The sequence below is a fragment of the Hemibagrus wyckioides genome, linkage group LG23, assembly GCF_019097595.1.
Source record: "Hemibagrus wyckioides isolate EC202008001 linkage group LG23, SWU_Hwy_1.0, whole genome shotgun sequence".
Taxonomy (NCBI): Eukaryota; Metazoa; Chordata; class Actinopteri; order Siluriformes; family Bagridae; genus Hemibagrus; species Hemibagrus wyckioides.
The window spans coordinates 20056850-20074349 of record NC_080732.1 but is presented as its reverse complement, the minus strand read 5'-3'; the positions used below and the strand labels follow the sequence as shown (position 1 = coordinate 20074349).

The 17500-nt window shown below is 45.4% G+C and overlaps 3 protein-coding genes across 3 annotated transcripts in view; 1 reads left to right on the top strand and 2 right to left on the bottom strand.

Annotated features, from left to right (window-relative positions):
* kcnj21 (potassium inwardly rectifying channel subfamily J member 21) overlaps positions 1-6343 on the top strand; it is a 19627-nt gene extending 13284 nt beyond the window's left edge. The window contains exon 4 of the mRNA XM_058375853.1: positions 5420-6343. Within this exon, the coding sequence (XP_058231836.1) occupies positions 5420-5757 (338 nt within the window). The 3' untranslated portion in view covers positions 5758-6343. The remainder of the gene's footprint in view (positions 1-5419) is intronic.
* Positions 6344-10613: 4270 nt separating this feature from the next.
* Positions 10614-14999, bottom strand: zp3d.2 (zona pellucida glycoprotein 3d tandem duplicate 2). Its single transcript, XM_058377024.1, has 8 exons — positions 14369-14999; positions 13148-13254; positions 12702-12805; positions 12458-12632; positions 12251-12362; positions 11552-11640; positions 11393-11463; positions 10614-11318 (listed from the first exon to the last, which is right to left on the bottom strand). Exons 1-8 carry the CDS (start codon positions 14855-14857, stop codon positions 10675-10677), a joined length of 1791 nt encoding a protein of 596 aa, XP_058233007.1. The 5' UTR covers positions 14858-14999; the 3' UTR covers positions 10614-10674.
* A 472-nt stretch (positions 15000-15471) lies between these two features.
* zp3d.1 (zona pellucida glycoprotein 3d tandem duplicate 1) overlaps positions 15472-17500 on the bottom strand; it is a 20224-nt gene continuing 18195 nt past the window's right edge. The window contains exons 7-8 of the mRNA XM_058377025.1: positions 16734-16804; positions 15472-16475 (exon numbers count right to left, since the gene is read on the bottom strand). Coding sequence (XP_058233008.1) covers positions 15991-16475; positions 16734-16804 — 556 coding nt within the window. The 3' untranslated portion in view covers positions 15472-15990. The remainder of the gene's footprint in view (positions 16476-16733; positions 16805-17500) is intronic.

Sequence of the window (17500 nt, the reverse complement as noted above, 5' to 3'; positions counted from 1 at the left end):
CACGGATGAGAAACGCACTGGATGATGTCATGATTTGTGTTTAACACCATGAGTGATCTTTTTGTTAAAGATGAGGAATGACCTCTGACCCTGAATTTATTTATTTGGCAGATTATCTGGTTTTATCCAATTATTTTGTTCAACTTATTCAATACTTTAAAAAAACCCTGATTTGTTGATTATTGACCTTTGACCTGGTCTGAATGGAGTTACTGTTTGTGAATTCCGGTCTGAGATCAGCATTCATACTCTTTCATTTGTTTACATTTCCTGCGTGAATGAGAAGGTCATCATTAACTCGGTCACTGAGTCAGAGCTGATGTTCCACTTCAGGTTCGACTGAAAATCCTCTGAAACCCAGACTCATGGAGCGGTGCTGTCAGCTAGCGCAGGAGATGTTTATACAGTCGCTTAGACAATAATGACATCTTCAGCAGGCTTCACCTTACAGATCTGACTTTGTTGTGCTGCTGCTGGAGTCTTAAACTCGAGGCTCGAGGCAGAAAAACTCAACCAGAACCAGACTCAGAACTCAGAACCGGGCCCGTGTCCTCGGTTTTATCTCAGGCTTTAATACTGGACTAAAGAGTTGAGAAAGTTCTGAAAACTCCAGACTGACTTATTTCCTCCAGCCTCGAGCTATACTATTGGATTTACTGATCCCATTTTTTAATTAGTGCCTTTGTAGAGTTTCTTCTGGCAGAAAGTAGGCTGAGCTTCACTAACAAGGACACGAGAAGAGAGGGGAAGATCATGCAGAAGATCTATTAGGAGATCAGAATATAGAGAGACCAAATTAACCCTTTCAGCACCTCACTCTCAGCAGGATACAGGAGATGGAGTGAGTGTGGAGGAGAGAGAGAGAGAGAGAGAGAGAGAGAGAGGATATAGGAGATGGAATGAGTATGGAAGAGAGAGAGAGACAGAGAGAGAAAGAGGACACAGGAGATGGAGTGAGTGTGGAGGAGAGAGAGAGAGGATACAGAAGATGGAGTTGATCTTTGATCTCTCACTTCTTCTCAGGTTTTTATTTCCCAGTGGGGTCTCTGTGGATGTGCGCTGAGCTCCTGCTCCAATCTTAAACACACACACACAAACACACACACAATACCTGAACCAATTAGCAAGGAATAATTGCACTCTGTGTCAAGTGTATTCAAAGCCAGTGTTCATTAGTGATTCCTGGGGAAATTCTGTCGCTAATCCCTCCGACGGTGTCTGAACAAAAGAGACGAGTTTTCTATCAGAGCTGCAGCTCCAACGCCGTCAACAGCCACAGGAAACTGATGCTCCTCACTTCCTCTCCTCTGATCAGATCAGGACCTATTCCCCAAAATCACAACAATGAAGAGAGAGAGAGAGAGAGAGAGAGAGAGGGTGAGAATGTGTGTGTGTGTGATAGAGAGAGAGAGAGAGAGAGAGAGAGAGAGGGTGAGAATGTGTGTGTGTGTGATAGAGAGAGAGAGAGAGAGAGAGAGAGAGAGAGAGGGTGAGAATGTGTGTGTGTGTGATAGAGAGAGAGAGAGAGAGAGAGAGAGAGAGGGTGAGAATGTGTGTGTGTGTGTGTGATAGAGAGAGAGAGAGAGAGGGTGAGAATGTGTGTGTGTGATAGAGAGAGGGAGAGAGAGAGAGGGAGAGAGAGGGTGAGAATGTGTGTGTGTGATAGAGAGAGGGAGAGAGAGAGAGAGAGAGAGGGTGAGAATGTGTGTGTGTGATAGAGAGAGGGAGAGAGAGAGAGAGAGAGAGAGAGAGAGAGGGTGAGAATGTGTGTGTGTGATAGAGAGAGGGAGAGAGAGAGAGAGAGAGAGAGGGTGAGAATGTGTGTGTGTGATAGAGAGAGGGAGAGAGAGAGAGAGGGTGAGAATGTGTGTGTGTGATAGAGAGAGGGAGAGAGAGAGAGAGGGTGAGAATGTGTGTGTGTGATAGAGAGAGGGAGAGAGAGAGAGAGAGAGAGAGAGAGAGAGAGAGGGTGAGAATGTGTGTGTGTGATAGAGAGAGAGAGAGAGAGAGAGAGAGGGTGAGAATGTGTGTGTGTGATAGAGAGAGGGAGAGAGAGAGAGAGAGAGAGAGAGAGAGAGAGGGTGAGAATGTGTGTGTGTGATAGAGAGAGGGAGAGAGAGAGAGAGGGAGAGAGAGAGAGAGGGTGAGAATGTGTGTGTGTGATAGAGAGAGGGAGAGAGAGAGAGAGGGTGAGAGGGTGAGAATGTGTGTGTGTGATAGAGAGAGGGAGAGAGAGAGAGAGAGAGAGAGAGAGAGAGAGGGTGAGAATGTGTGTGTGTGATAGAGAGAGGGAGAGAGAGAGAGGGTGAGAATGTGTGTGTGAGATAGAGAGAGAGAGAGAGAAAGGGAGATTTTTGGGAATCAGGTATGAGCACAATAAAATCTCTGGATTTTTCAACCAAACCCAGAGGTTAAAGGTCAACACGTGTGACATCACTCACCTGCCCTATTAATTATTCATGAGTGAACAGATGCTGTGATTGGCCAGTGTCACGGTGATTGACAGGGAGGAGTTACAGGAAGTCCTCTTCAGGTGTTTTCATCACGTGTCGCGATTCACATCATATTTATTCCTTTATATCTGACGTGAAGAATGCAGCAGTGTCCTCTTGAGAACCCTCTAGAACCCTGACACTCACACTGCTTCATGTATCTAAACCTGCGTTTCTTATTGGCTGCTCTCCTGCTCACCCCGACGGACTGTTTATCACTGCCGGAGATTTCAATCATGCAAATCTCAAGTCTGTTCTCCCTCAGTTCCATCAGCATGTGGACTTTGCTACGAGAGGGACGAACACGCTGGATGTTGTTTACACAAACATTCCGGGCGCGTATCGTGCGGAGCCCCGCCCCCACCTCGGCTACTCAGACCACATCTCTGTGATGTTGATTCCAGCATACAGACCACTCGTCAGACCGCTCTAAACCGGTTCTGAAACAGGTTAAAACCTGGCCAGCAGGAGCCATCTCTGCTCTTCAGGACTGTTTTGACTGCACTGACTGGGACATGTTCAGGGAGGCTGCAACCAACGGCGACTCTATTGACTTGGAGGAGTACACGTCATCAGTGACCAGCTACATCGGGAAGTGCATCGATGACGTGACCGTCTCCAAGTCCATCACCACAAGGTTAAACCAGAATGACCGCAAAGGTGCATGCGCTACTAAAATCCAGAGACTCTGCCTTCAAAACTGGAGACAAGGACGCCCTAAGAACAGCACAGGCTAAACTGTCTTGAGCCATTAGAGAGGCAAAGCGTGCACACTCCCAGAGAATCCACGGCCACTTCCAGAGCAGTGGCGACACTCGGCGTCGTCGTCCCAACGTGCCTAAAGTCTACCACTATTATCCCCGTGCCGAAGAAGTCTCCAGTGTCCTGTCTCAATGACTACCGCCCCGTTGCACTCGCATCCATCATCATGAAGTGCTTCAAGAGGCTCGTCATGAGGCACATCAAGAACCTGCTGCCGCCCTCACTAGACCCCATGCAGTTTGTGTATCGTCGAAATCGCTCCACAGACAATGCCATCACCACCATGCACAGCTCCAACCACATCGTCAAGTTCTCTGATGACACGACCGTGGTGGGTCTCATCAGCAAGAACAACGAGTCAGCATACAGAGAGGAGGTGCAACATCTAACAGCCTGGTGTAAAGTCAACAACCTGTCTCTGAACTTGGAGAAAACAAAAGAGATGGTCGTTGACTTCAGAAGAGCACAGAGTGACCATTCTCCACTGAACATCGACTGGTCCAACGTGGAGATCGTCAAGAGCACCAAATTCCTTGGTATTCACCTGGCAGAGAACTTCACCTGGTCACTCAACACCAGCTCCATCACCAAGAAAGCCCAGCAGCACCTCTACTTCCTGAGGAGGCTGAGGAAAGCCCATCTCCCTCCCCCATCCTGACTGTGTTCTACAGAGGGACCATGGAGAGCGTCCTGAGCAGCTGCATCACTGCCTGGTTTGGGAACTGCACCGTCTCGGATCACAAGACCCTTCAGGGGATAGTGAGGACAGCTGAGAAGATCATCGGAGTCTCTCTCCCCTCTATCACGGATATTTACACCACTTTGCATCCGCAAAGCAAATAAAAAAAGGTACTGAAGCATTCGGACCTGCACAACCAGACCGTTGAACAACTTCTTCCCTCAGGTAATCAGGTATCTCAACAGAGAACTGAACTGAGTTGGACATGGACGCGCACACACACACAGAAACACACAGACACACACACACACACACAATATATAATGTTTACATGCACACGTCATTTTAAATATTTGTATTTGTATATTTATATCTATCATAACTAAAATAACCTCTGCTGCTATATCCACTGTCTCTAACCCTGCTTCCTCACTGTCTAACACTGTCCTTTTTGAACAGAGTCGGTGTTATGTGTCCTGTTTGTCTGCACTGTCATCATCCTGTGCACTTATGTTTTATGTTTAGTTTTTAAAGAATTGCACCTTGTAGTATAGTTTAGTTCTATGTCTGTACACATCACCTGTACTTCGTTTTAGTTCTGTGTAGCACCTCTGGTCCAGGAGGAACGTTGTTTCACGTCACTGTGTACTGTATCAGATATATATGGTTGAAGTGACAATAAAGCTTCTTTGATTTTGACCTTTGACTTGACTTGATTTGACATCACCAACTGTACATACGGAAACAAATCCTGTATGACACATTTGTACGTCTATGTACAGTAAGCTCTTAATCTGATCTGTCCGACTCAAACTGAGCGCCTGAGACTGAAAACATACTGGAACCTACTGAATGACAGCCTCGGATCTCTGCATTGGAGTGGGACCAAAACATCAAACCATTTCAACGACAAAAAAACACACATACACACAAAAAAAACCCTTACTGTGTTTTTGGCCATTTTCTCCAAGGTGACATGGTGTGTTTAGAAGATCAGCACTACCACACCAGCACAGGTTTGACCAGTCCAATCACACACTAAAGTGGAGATCTGAGCTTCAGCATTCCTGTATAAGGGCAGTCAGGATGTATAAAGCATGGTGGTGTTAGCATCATGATGTGAGAACACGGTTCATCAGCTTGGTCAGGGTTGAGGGTGAGACTGATGAAGCCGAATCTCTACAGATCAACATGTTTTCTCTGGCTGAAAAATCTGATGTTCAGGATTTAAACAGATTCATTCACTAAACTGAGTTTTTTCAGTCTTTAAGAGAGACCGCTTATATCTGCTATAACAGAATGACACAGGAACTCACTCGACTTCTGATTTTTTAATAAATATAAATGTAATAAGATGTTTGTAAAAGTTGGTCAGTTGTTTAATAGTTGGCCAGTTACTGTGGTGAGAGGAATAAAAGACTGTTAAAGGAAACAATGACCCTTTAATGTGGTGTGTGTGTGTGTATGTGTGTGTGTGTGTGTTTAGGGATGACGTGTCAGGCACGCAGCTCGTACCTGGACTCTGAGGTACTCTGGGGAGAGCGCTTCACCCCTGTGCTCTCTCTGGAGGAGGGATTCTATGAAGTGGACTACGACACCTTCCACCAGACCTACCCCACTCCCACGCCCACGTGTTCGGCACGAGAACTCGCCGAGCTCGCCAAAAAAGGGGAAGACATCCCTCTCCCTCCGCTCACCCCTCCCATCCTGAACCAGGACCAGGACAGGGACGGAGAAAAAGGAGAAGGAGAGTGGGATGAGGACGGAGAAGTGGAGAGCGTCAGCAACGGTGACGTGAAAAAAATGGACACTGAAAAACATTAAACCACAGAGAAAGACTAACACGAACCCTTCCTGTAGTGCGCACTACCTAGGGGTGTTCTGTCCCATTACACCACAACATCTCATTAGAGTTTATAGCAATACTAATCCGTTTATTTGAACGTCACTCTGTAGATCTTCTCTTCATCTCAGTGATGATCACACTGGTGTTTAATAGAAATAAACATTTAGAAATGTCACAACTTTATAGAACTCTATGTAGCCTAATAATAAAACCAAACACATTAGGAACACAGCCTAGCTAAGGCACTGAACATCAGATCATTACATCTGTGACATAAATATGATTTTAATCACCATCTATGAGGTTTTCCTTAGCAAGCTGAAGATCAGCGTCAGACTTGGATTCACATGTTAGTCTCCTCATTTCTCCTGAACTGAACAGAAGGGTTAAATGTGCTGATGCAGAGTTTATGCTTATTCAGATATTTACACAAATGCTGTGTCATCAAAATTAGAAGTGTGTTCCACTGTTCCAGACAATCCACCGAGCAACTGTAGGATCACACGCTGTCTCATTCTTTATTATAGAATATTATATCATAGATACGTGATTAATAAACTTCTTTCAGCATTTGCTCCGTTTCTGTAGTAATTATTACATTTTTCAATACTGAATGAATCTCTCTCTCTTTCTCTGGTTTATTTTGTAAGTAAATGTCGCCCCCTTCTGGTCACTATAATGCAAACAGCAATTACTGGGGTCCAAGCACGTCTAAACTGACAGAGATGAACAGACGATAGATGCTGAATGTGGCAGGAGACTAAATAGCTATGAGATCCCTTGGAACCGTAGGTTTGGGCCACTGAAATGGTGCGATGTAACACATATGAGTGCACCTGAAGGGCGAGTCCATGACTGAGCTGGTAATCTGTTTCCCACGTGTGATAAATCATAAATCCACATTCCGTTGTGGAACATCATGGTCACGTGGGCCAGAAGGTGTGACACAGGACATATGTCTTCTAATAAAGGAGTCTATGGAGGATGCTCATACAATGCCATAAGACTGCCAGCACAGGGGTGCATGAAGTTGGTCTGGAGCACCCCCACATGTGTCTGGACACTTCCCTTGCTTCTGGATCAGCCATCATGCAGCAGGTTGCACACTGGAAGTGACAGTGAAACATGCAGATAAACCCGACTTGACCCACTGCCTCCTGTTGTTTAACCCTCCTTGGGCTTGCAGTAACATTCTCTGGTGTTTCTGTGTTAAGGGAAGTAGCTGACAAAATAAATCTCTGAGTTTTATTGCAGCAGGATGTCTTATCTCTCCCATGTTGTCTTACAGAAGCTAATAAGCAGATGATTCCTAGGTATACAACCACCAAACAAGTCCATGTAGCATATTAATGAGGGTTTGACGTTTATCAGGAATTTTGGTGTAAGAATTTGGGCTCTTGAAAGCTATGGTCTTGAACTAACTGGGCACTAGCAATGTTTTTTTACTCTTTTCACACTCTGTGTAGCAGACTAATGCAGTTTTGCCTTCTCTGCTGGATGGTTAAGGGCACCATGTGTTTTGCGCCAAACCTCCTCTCAATGATGGACCAGGTCTATCAGAGTCACTTTGGTCAGAATCTGTGTCTATATCAGATTGTACTTCTTTAAGCCTCAAGGCCTTCCCTTTTGGGTCTTTTCCTGCTGCCCGACAACAATGGCTAAGGTGATACCAGTGCTCCTTACCTTCAACTTTGACTGGGTGTTGCTAGTACCACCTTAAAGGGACCTTCATGACATGCCTCTTTCCAGTGCTAACGCTTGAACACCCTGATGTACGCTCCGGGCTCCATCTGGTGTAGCGGTTCCTCTACTTCAGTGTTGTGTACAGCTTCACAAACCTGTGAACACACAGTTCTGTGGATCTGGGTTAGATGTTTTAATGAACTTGTAATTTCACCCTCGAGCTGCTCCAAGAAAGGGCCCTTATAGAGTATATACCCGTGTAAAGGCTATCAGCATTGGTCTGTCTGTTAGCATGTCACATGGGGGTAAATGAATTTTACGATTAGTCTGTTATCGCTTTTTCATCAAAGCTAGCGGCAGTGCTTGAACCCAGGTTAGTTGTGTGCTCTTACAAATTTGAGGTATTTTCTTTTTGAGCACCTCATTCGCCCTTTCCACCATCCCTCAACACTGTGGACGGTACACACAGTCCATCCTGTGCTTTATACAAAGTCACCGGCTAAACCGGTCTACCACAACTAGGATATAGCGCTTTCCCTCTCGTCTCTCTGCCAAAAATCATCTAAAAAATCATCACCAAGGAGTCGAAAAGGACCTCGGGGTTCTGGAATGTGGCTTAATGGGGCAGTAAAGTGTTTGCGCACATTCCGTTCTGCAAAGATGATCACCATATTGTTGTTATTATTTCCCTCCTGTTGCATTTTGTGTGTGTGTGTGTGTGTGTGTGGTAGGTATTTAAAAAATCACAAATCAGTAAATCAATCAAAAATTAAATAATCAAAAAATCAATAAACAAATCAAAAAGAAAAATCATCACAAAAGTCAATGAATTAATCACTAATTTAATCAATAAATCAATTAATAAATCAGAAATCAATAAATCAGTTACTCAATCAAGTCTAAACCCTCTGCACCATCACTGTTTCAGCACTCTAACTTCAACCTGCCACAATTGCGCTCAGTCCCACCAGGGGGCACTCCTGTCCTCTGTGTGTGTGTGTGTGTGTGTGTGTGTGTGTGTGTGTGTGAATGATGTGCCACAACAGCCAACAACAAACAGTCCTTATCTAGGGAGCTCATTGGTCACTCACTCTGGTCACCGTGATATTGACCCCAGGTCACACCTAAGTGACGTCCAGGAGAGGTACTAGTCAAAAATGCAGTCGCAGTCGAGTTTATTTTTCTTCACGTACTCTAATACACACACACAAACACACACACAAACACACTAACCTTCATAATTCATGTGGGGATGTATTTTTTGACCTTGGGTATCAGGAGAGTGGTTCACTTCTCACCTAGTTTTCTCTCTCTCACACACACACACACACACACACACACACACACACACACACACAGCCCTAACAGCAAGCAGCCAAACATTCAACCTTTATTTCAACTGTTAACCATTTAACACCTTTTATCAGTTTACTCATAAATTTCCCATAAATACACACAGTATCATTTATCCTCTATGACCATCAGGTAGAGTTTTACACAGCTCTGTGAGTGACATTTATTTTATACAGTAAATATCTCATCTGATCCAATCTGATTAATAAACGGAGAGTGAGACAGAGCTTCCTGATTTTTTATGGCAATTTCTACTTCTCTGATATTTATTCTTATTTTTGTTTACTAAAAGGAAATAGAATCTTTTTTTTTTATTTGACTTCAGATATTTCACCTCACCTGAAAAGGGAAAAACCCTGTGCATATATAAGCACCTCATCTCATTTTTCACATTCAGCTCTGAACCTGCTTTTCTACAGTGTGTGTGTGTGTGTGTGTGTGTGTATATATATATATATTTTTTTTTTTTTTTTTTCCCTACTACTCTCTAGCTTTAGCCCATATTGGTGTTTGTACAGCATGACCTTCTCTCTCGCATGATTTTTCATTTTTGTTTTTCTCAGTTATGATATAATCATACTCCTTCTCCTGTTGTCATATCTGCTGGCTGTTGTGGCTAGAGCTCTTCTCATGCTCCTCAAGACTACTGTGATTAGAACTTCTCACACCTGCTCCTGCATGCAAGGCTACTCCCAGGTTCTTACACCGGACTCATATCCTGTTCTCAGCTCTCTGTCCAAAGGTTTTGCAATTACACACAAAGGCCTTCTTACTGAATCATCTTCCTTTCTCACACTGTTCTGCTCAGCCCAATCTACCAGAACCATGAAGTCCCTGGGCCATATACGTGGAGCCCCCAGGCACACCATTCGTACTCTGAGGCACCATCATCGCATGGCAGCTAACCTCACCTGCTTCCTAGATCATCTCTGCAGCTCTGAGCATCCTTCTGGTCACTCTCTCAATGTGAGCAAGGCCTCTGCTTGAGATGCTTCCACTCCAACCAGTGCCTGCAACCTCCAGCTCCCAGCCTACTGTTGTACATAATAAACCACTCATTCACCTAACCTGCTCCTCAAGCATGGTCATTTATTTTTATACTATTCTACTGCTACTTCTGGATAATATTGACTTAAGGCCATAACCTATAATATCAGATACATTTATACTGTTATCTCACTTAAGCTTGAAAATTAAAATCAATTTTAAGTAAATTTCCAGAAAAATGTAGTGAGTGTGAAGATAAATCTGAAGCTCAGATCTCTTTAGTGTGTGAGTGGGATGCAAGACCTGCTCTGGTGTTAGTCCTGACCTCTAACACAGTGTGAACATGGACACAGTCAGAAAGTCAGATTTATCTCCCGAGAACATTGCCCCTATCCCCTTTAACATTTTCCTAATCCTCAGCATGTGTTAAGGAGATCAGGACTAATAGAGCACTGCAGGTTTAACACTCAGAGCTCAGACTCTCCAGTAAATTCCAGTCAGTATCACATGTAAAGTATGGACACAGAGGTGATGCTTATTATAAAACAAAGATAAAGAAATCTGTTAGACTTGTGTCTGTTCCACTTACAGCAGGATTCAAACACACTTTCTGCTACATGGGAAATAAGCCTTCATACTGAAGATTACTGAATGAGCCTCAGGTCTGGAGTGTGGCTTGTTCCCGTTCCGATCTCGTTGGGAACACACACACCCCCCCCGCCCCGACCAGAGCGCGCGCACACAGAAAACACAGACACACAGACCAGAGCACACACATAAAACACAAAAGAACCAAAACTGAACACCAGAACGGTTTTTCAGATGTTTTTATTGCCATAGAGTAACGGATGTTCCATTCGCGTCTTTCCTCTTTAGCCGAGTCCAAACACTTCCTCGAAAATCCTGTAGGGTTCGAGTGGCTGTGTGTAAACGGGTGTAGTTGTGTGTTGCTCATCTGAAGGTGTGAGGGTTTCATGTGTGTAAGGTGTGACCTTTTCCTGCACGATGTCTGGCGTCAGAGTTCTGCGCTCACTCACCACTGTGGGCGGAGTCTCCGGTGTGAGCCATCCATGCCCATTCACCACTGTGGGCGGAGTCTCCGGTGTGAGCCATCCATGCCCATTCACCACTGTGGGCGGAGTCTCCAGTGTGAGCCATCCATGCTCACCCTCTGTTAGTGTTCTGGATTTGTGCTCTAGTGTCAGTGCTCTGTGTTCACTCTTCAGAGTGGGTGGAGTCTCTGGTGTGATCTCACCGTGCTCACTCTCTGGGGTCAGCGCTATACTCCTGCTGTCCGACGTGGGCGTACTGTCCAGGGAGAGTCTGCGCTCTTGCTCCAATGTGAATCTCCTCTCTGGAACAATCATTTCCTGCAGGTTCTCCATCATGAGCGTCTCATGTTCCTGCTTTGGGGTGAAGACTCCCTCTGTGCTCTGTGCTGGGTTCTTTCTGCTCGTTCCTTCTGGGGCGTGCTCCAATAAAGTCCCCAGTTCACTGGTCAAGGGTCGCATCAGTGCTGAGGACAAATAAAATTCAATAATAATAATAATAAATAATAATAATGCTGTGTGAGGTGTTTATAGTCCTCACTTGGCCGCTCAGGGACACAGGTCAAGTCACAGCATGAACACACAGAGTCTGCTCCATGAAGCTCCTCCCACCTAATGAATAAAGAACCAGTGATGAACATTAAACACGTATTTAATCTGCAGACACCCAAGTGGTGTTGAATGAGGTGTTGAATCAGACCTGAGCTCCAGCTGGTTATAGCTGCACAACTTTGACGTCTGTGTTGGAACGACGCTCCTGATGGACATCTCGCAGTGTATGAACAGATACTGTGGTTAAAAAAAGTTTAAAGTTTCAAAACAGTGTATTAATCATGGTTAAGCCATTTTGGTCCACTTGAGGTTTTTGCTTCAGTTCAACAACCAGCAGCTGCAGAGTCCATGAACAGAATTATTAACTTTATTGTTTTTGCCGTCTGTGATCAGCGTCATCATAATGTTAATATTCAATCAGCCGCTTTAAGCTCCGCCTACTTAAACTGATCCCCAACAGCGACACGTCACTACACACCATCACTGCTAAATGGTGGATCAGGTGTTGATTAATTCTCTAACAGCAGCTCTAATATAAACCTGCGCTATAGTCAATGTACGTACTCCCATACCTTATCGTTTCCATAGCAACAGCTCCTTCACAGGGACGTTTACAGCACACACTCCAGTGATAAACAGAATAAATAGTACATTTCCTGAGGTGTGTGTGTATAAGGAGTCTCCAGTGTCAGTCCTGTGTATCAGTGTGTCAGTCAGAGGTGAAGCTGGAACTGGTTCTCCACATCTTCAGGACAGAGGAGTTTACGTACGTGTGTGTGTGTCACATCTCATCTGGATCTTGAGATGTTGAGTGTAAAGATCTGGAGAGAAACAGCAGCTTCTGTACCTTTTGCACTTTTCCCGGCAGTGTGAAGGCATCGATGATGAACCTGACGACGTTCCTCCTAGTGCCGTTGATGAACCTGGACTGGCCGCTGCGCTTGCTGTCCATCAGGCAGCTGCAGAGAGAGGAGTGACGGAACTTTCTTAAACATTCACTCTTCAAAACCACCACAGTGAAGCAGGAATGGTTCTCTTTACGACTATTTATTACCCGTAGTTGTTGATGACGTTAACATGCGGCGAGGAGACACGTGAGCTGTTTGTGGTCACGTGACAGAAATGCACGAATAAGCGCTCGTCTTCAGGCACGTAAAGAGTCTCGGCTTGGAAGTACATCGGCTGTCCGATAACGACGGCTTCGGAGGGCGAGAGTCTGTTCCACTGAGCTGAAACACAAGCAGTAACACAATCAGCTGAAACCAGCAGAACTCGGACTGATATTTAAACCATGTTACCATCGCAGGCCGTTAGCGAGACGCTGCCTTTGGTCTTCATGGGTTTAAAGAACTTCAACTTTTCGACGGACGGCACATAGCCAATCTTATACGAGTAGTGGAACCTGCGAAGAGACAAAGAAGCATCAGGACAGGAAACATGACCAACTTGAACCTTCAGTAAAGTTCAACACTTCTGCTGGTTTATGCTAACACACTAATGAAAAGCCACATTAGTGTGTCATCCCTATACAGTAATGTTAGATACTGTAGCTAAAGGTCACCTGACAGCCTGGACCCATGTTCAGCTCAGAAGTGAGCTTCTCACCTGTCTGTAACTGATCAATCAGCTCTCACTTCAGGTGAGAAGACATTAACGCCTGTCTGTTCAGGGTTTACATTCTGAACACGTGAGATCGTCACTCACGTGTCGAGGAGCGGAACAGAGAGAGTGGGAACAGACTCACCTGTTAAAACGACACTCTACAGGTACAGAGAAGGTCTCAGACCCCAGCACACGGGCATCAGGAGTGTAGCGCAGCATGTTGAAGTAAACAAGGGTCTGATTTATCATCTGATCTCAGAGAGAAAATTAAAAAAAAAAAAAAAGTCAGCATTTCTTCACAGAGCCATCTGATTTCAGAGAGAGATTCTCTTCATGAAAGGTGTTGAACGTGTGGAAAGGGTTAGTTACGTTGTAGTGACTCTGGTGTCGTCTGTTCTGGACTTTTGTTGATCCAGTGAGAGTTAGGTGTGTGTGTGTGTGTGTGTGTGTTGTGTTAAGGTCTCAGAGAAACATCACTTCATCATTCACTAAAAACACAAACTTCTGTCCTTCACTGGCTTTTCATGTTGGAGTGATCTTCAGCATGATCTCAGACACACCTTCACCTGCACCCAGAGTGTGATACAGTGGCACTTTAGTCTCACTCTGTCCTGCTCACTCTCCTCATCTGTACCCTCACCTCAAACACATCAGCTTCCAAAACTTTCACATCAAAATCACCATCAACACCATTGCGCTAATCAGCTCACACAGCGCTAGCGAGCCATGGAGCTCATGCTGCCCCCGAGTTGGACTGATTTACATTCAGATTTACAGCCAGAATCACATAGTGGGAAAAATACACAGATGCCGAATGTTGGTCTTTTGTTAGCCATATGCTAGCCAGCTAACTGATGCGTGACGTGTATTTACTTTATCATGAGTTTGAAATTCAACATGTGAACATGAAAAAAAAACATTAAAGCTGATACCTCTGTGTGTGTGTGTGTGTGTGTGTGTGTGTGTGTGTGTGTGTGTGTGTGTGTGTGTAAAAACTTTCTACTGTGTACAAAGTTAAGTGTGCTGCTGTGTCCACTGGATGCTCAGAATGGCCACGTGCTCCACCATCAGCAGGCACCCAGCAGCATTGTGGGTAATGTAGGAAACCGCTAGAAAGTGGACTTTATGCCGCAGGTCTATGAAAAGTTTCATTAATTTATTAGATCATAATTCATTAAGGAGCAGGTGTCCAGTAAATAAATTAATTAAAACAGAAGTGTCGCTATATAAACATCACATTACGCAACCTTAAAACAGTTACACTTCAGAAATACATTTTATGCAAATTAGATGAAAGGTGACGGATTCTCATGGAAAAGTTTAAAATAAAATGACTGAACTAAACTGCAGATGAAGTCGGTACCTGTCTCCGCGTGCCGCACTCGTGCAGGTCGTACTGAAATAAAACACTCTGCTCGGTGTGTCTGGAGACGTCGCACGTGCCCAGTCTCACGTGCATGCGCTCCCCGCTGGCTCCCAGGTTCGCCGTGTCAACTCGCACGCGCATCTCCTTGGCATTGCACGTGACGCTCATCGGGCCAGTCGGCCTCTCTCGAGTCTTCGTGCGTCGCAGGGGCGCGGGCACGAGGACCTGGCGCACGCGCTTGGGCAGCGGATTGCGGTTCTTCACGTGCGCCGGCGAGAAGTACTGTTTGTCCACGCGCGGGATTCTGAAATGCATGGACACGGGTAGCTGTAAATACGGCGCCTCGAGCCGCCCCTGCTCTCCGCTGGTGACCGGATACGGTGTGTGGAGAGGGAGCGCGACGGTTGGAGAGAACAGACCCACGATTACGCAGGTGGAGGTCAGAATGAGCCCCATAACAGAGCATGAGAACAAGTGGAGTAACATTCACACACTAAAGGGGCTCGCGCTTTTCCACGCACATGTGATATATCCCACAATGCACCACGCCCACGCCCGTTAATTAATTTCACACCTGACGCGAGATAAATGACGTAAAAGAAGAAAGCGCAAGCCGGGAATCCGTTAGCTCCTGTGGGGAACTCCTCAGTGTGTGACATCATTTAATCAGCGTGACGTCTACAGCACACTAAGCTTTAAGCTTTGATCATTTTACACGTTTATGGTTCTACAGTTTTCTTTCAGTAATAAATAATCTTCTAATGGTTTATTGATAAATCATTTAAAGATGTTTTTTAAACTGTTCATTTTTACATCAAACCTACTTAATCAATCTAAAGAAGACTGGAGAAACATTGAAATACCGCAGAAGTAGTGTTGATGAGGAGGAGAAGGAAAAACGATCTCTTGGGCGACGCCTGCTGGTGAACAGGATGTACTGCAGCCACACTGAAACTCCGCGCATTATAAAGATTATATAAAGAATATAAAACAAAAGCTTTTTTAAAACTCGGTCTGATGAACTGATACACGAGCAACTAGCCAATAAAATCTCTCATCTAAATATGGAGTGTGTGAATACAGTTCTGCTCAGATCTGAATAATATTGAAAAATATTTATTTCTATGTTAATGAAAGTGAAGTGTTTATGATGTGAAGACTCATGTCTCTCGGCGCTCCTGGCCTGACTCTGTACAATCCTCTTTAAACTTTAAGACTCGTTCTGCTTCAGAGCGTTTATTTTATTCTCAGTGGAGGAGAAACTCAGACCCAGCATTTTACATCAGTTTTATTTTATTGATTATTCAGACTCAGTGTAAATAAACTATAAAGGTCAAAGTCCAGACTCTTCATCATGAAGGTTTTGAAGGTGTTGATAAGTTCAGGTGATTATTTTCTCCTGACCAGTTGGGAGAAGATCAGAGCAGGAATCAGCATAAAATCAGGTTTCAGCATCCAGCAGATGAGGTCAGTCTTCATAATGAACACCGAGAACACATCCAGTTTGTGCTGAAACTAAACGCTGGAGATGTTGTGATGTTTCTCCCTAGGAGATGAGGTGGTGTGTGTGTGTGTGTTTGAGACTCAGGACTCGCTCAGTGATCTTCACTCCTCCTCGTTTATCTCAGAAACCTCTCTGGAGCTCTAGTCTCAGCTGCACTGATGTACAGAGACGTGTTCCTCTTCAGCATCTCCTCGTCTTCCCCGGTTTCCTCAGAGAACCTCTCAGTGGAGTCCGTCAGGTTTTTCTGCATCGCCGCTTCTTCTTTCTGACCCTCACCACCCTCAACGACCTCCTTCTTCTCCTTCACTGTGTCTCCTTTCTCCATCCCTTCATCACTCAGCATTTCATCATCCTCACCACTCTCTGCAACACCCATCACAACCTCCTCCTCTAACTCCTCCCCTACACATAACTCCTCCTTCTCATATTCCGACTCCTCCTCCTCATGTGACCCCTCCCCCTCAGGGTGATGTAGGTGGTGTAACAGAATGGAACCCGGCACCGTGTCCAGCTCCTCAGAGGCTTCAGGAAAAACTATATTATGGATTAAACTCCACGGCTTACTGCTCACCACCGCCTGCTGCACCGAGGACCAGGAGTCTGACCACACACGCACACACACACGCGCACACACACACACATTAGATTTTCAGGCATTTATCTGACAAATTAAATAATTTTCTTGCCGTTGGTCAGTTTGTATAATTAATTACTCAAATAGAGATTTTAATAATTCATAAAAAAAAAAACAAGTATGTATAATGAAGCTGCACTGAAAGGAAGCTGCAGGAGAGAGAACGGATCAGAACCAGCAGGTGAGGAGATTCAGTTTCATTTATAAAAACACAAATAACTCACTGAACCCCGCTGGCCGACAGTCCGAGTCACAGCAGCTACAGACGGAGGCGTGTCCTTTCAGCTCCGCCCACCTGATTATACAAACACAGATACCACACACACGTTCTCTTACTCGCTCACTCTCACTCACTCACTCTCTCTCTCACACACACACACGCTCGCACTCACTCACACACACACACACACACACACACACACACGCTCGCACTCACTCACTCACACACACACACACACGCTCGCACTCACTCACACACACACACGCTCGCACTCACTCACACTCACACACACACACACACACACACACACGCTCGCACTCACTCACACACACACACACACACACACACGCTCGCACTCACTCACTCACACACACACACACACGCTCGCACTCACTCACACACACACACGCTCGCACTCACTCACACTCACACACACACACACACACACGCTCGCACTCACTCACTCACTCACACACACACACACGCTCGCACTCACTCACACACGCTCGCACTCACACACACGCTCGCACTCACTCACACACACACGCTCGCACTCACTCACACTCACACGCTCGCACTCACTCACTCACACACACACACGCTCGCACTCACTCACACACACACGCTCGCACTCACTCACTCACACACACACACGCTCGCACTCACTCACTCACACACACACACGCTCGCACTCACTCACACACGCTCGCACTCACACACACGCTCGCACTCACTCACTCACACACACACACACACACACGCTCGCACTCA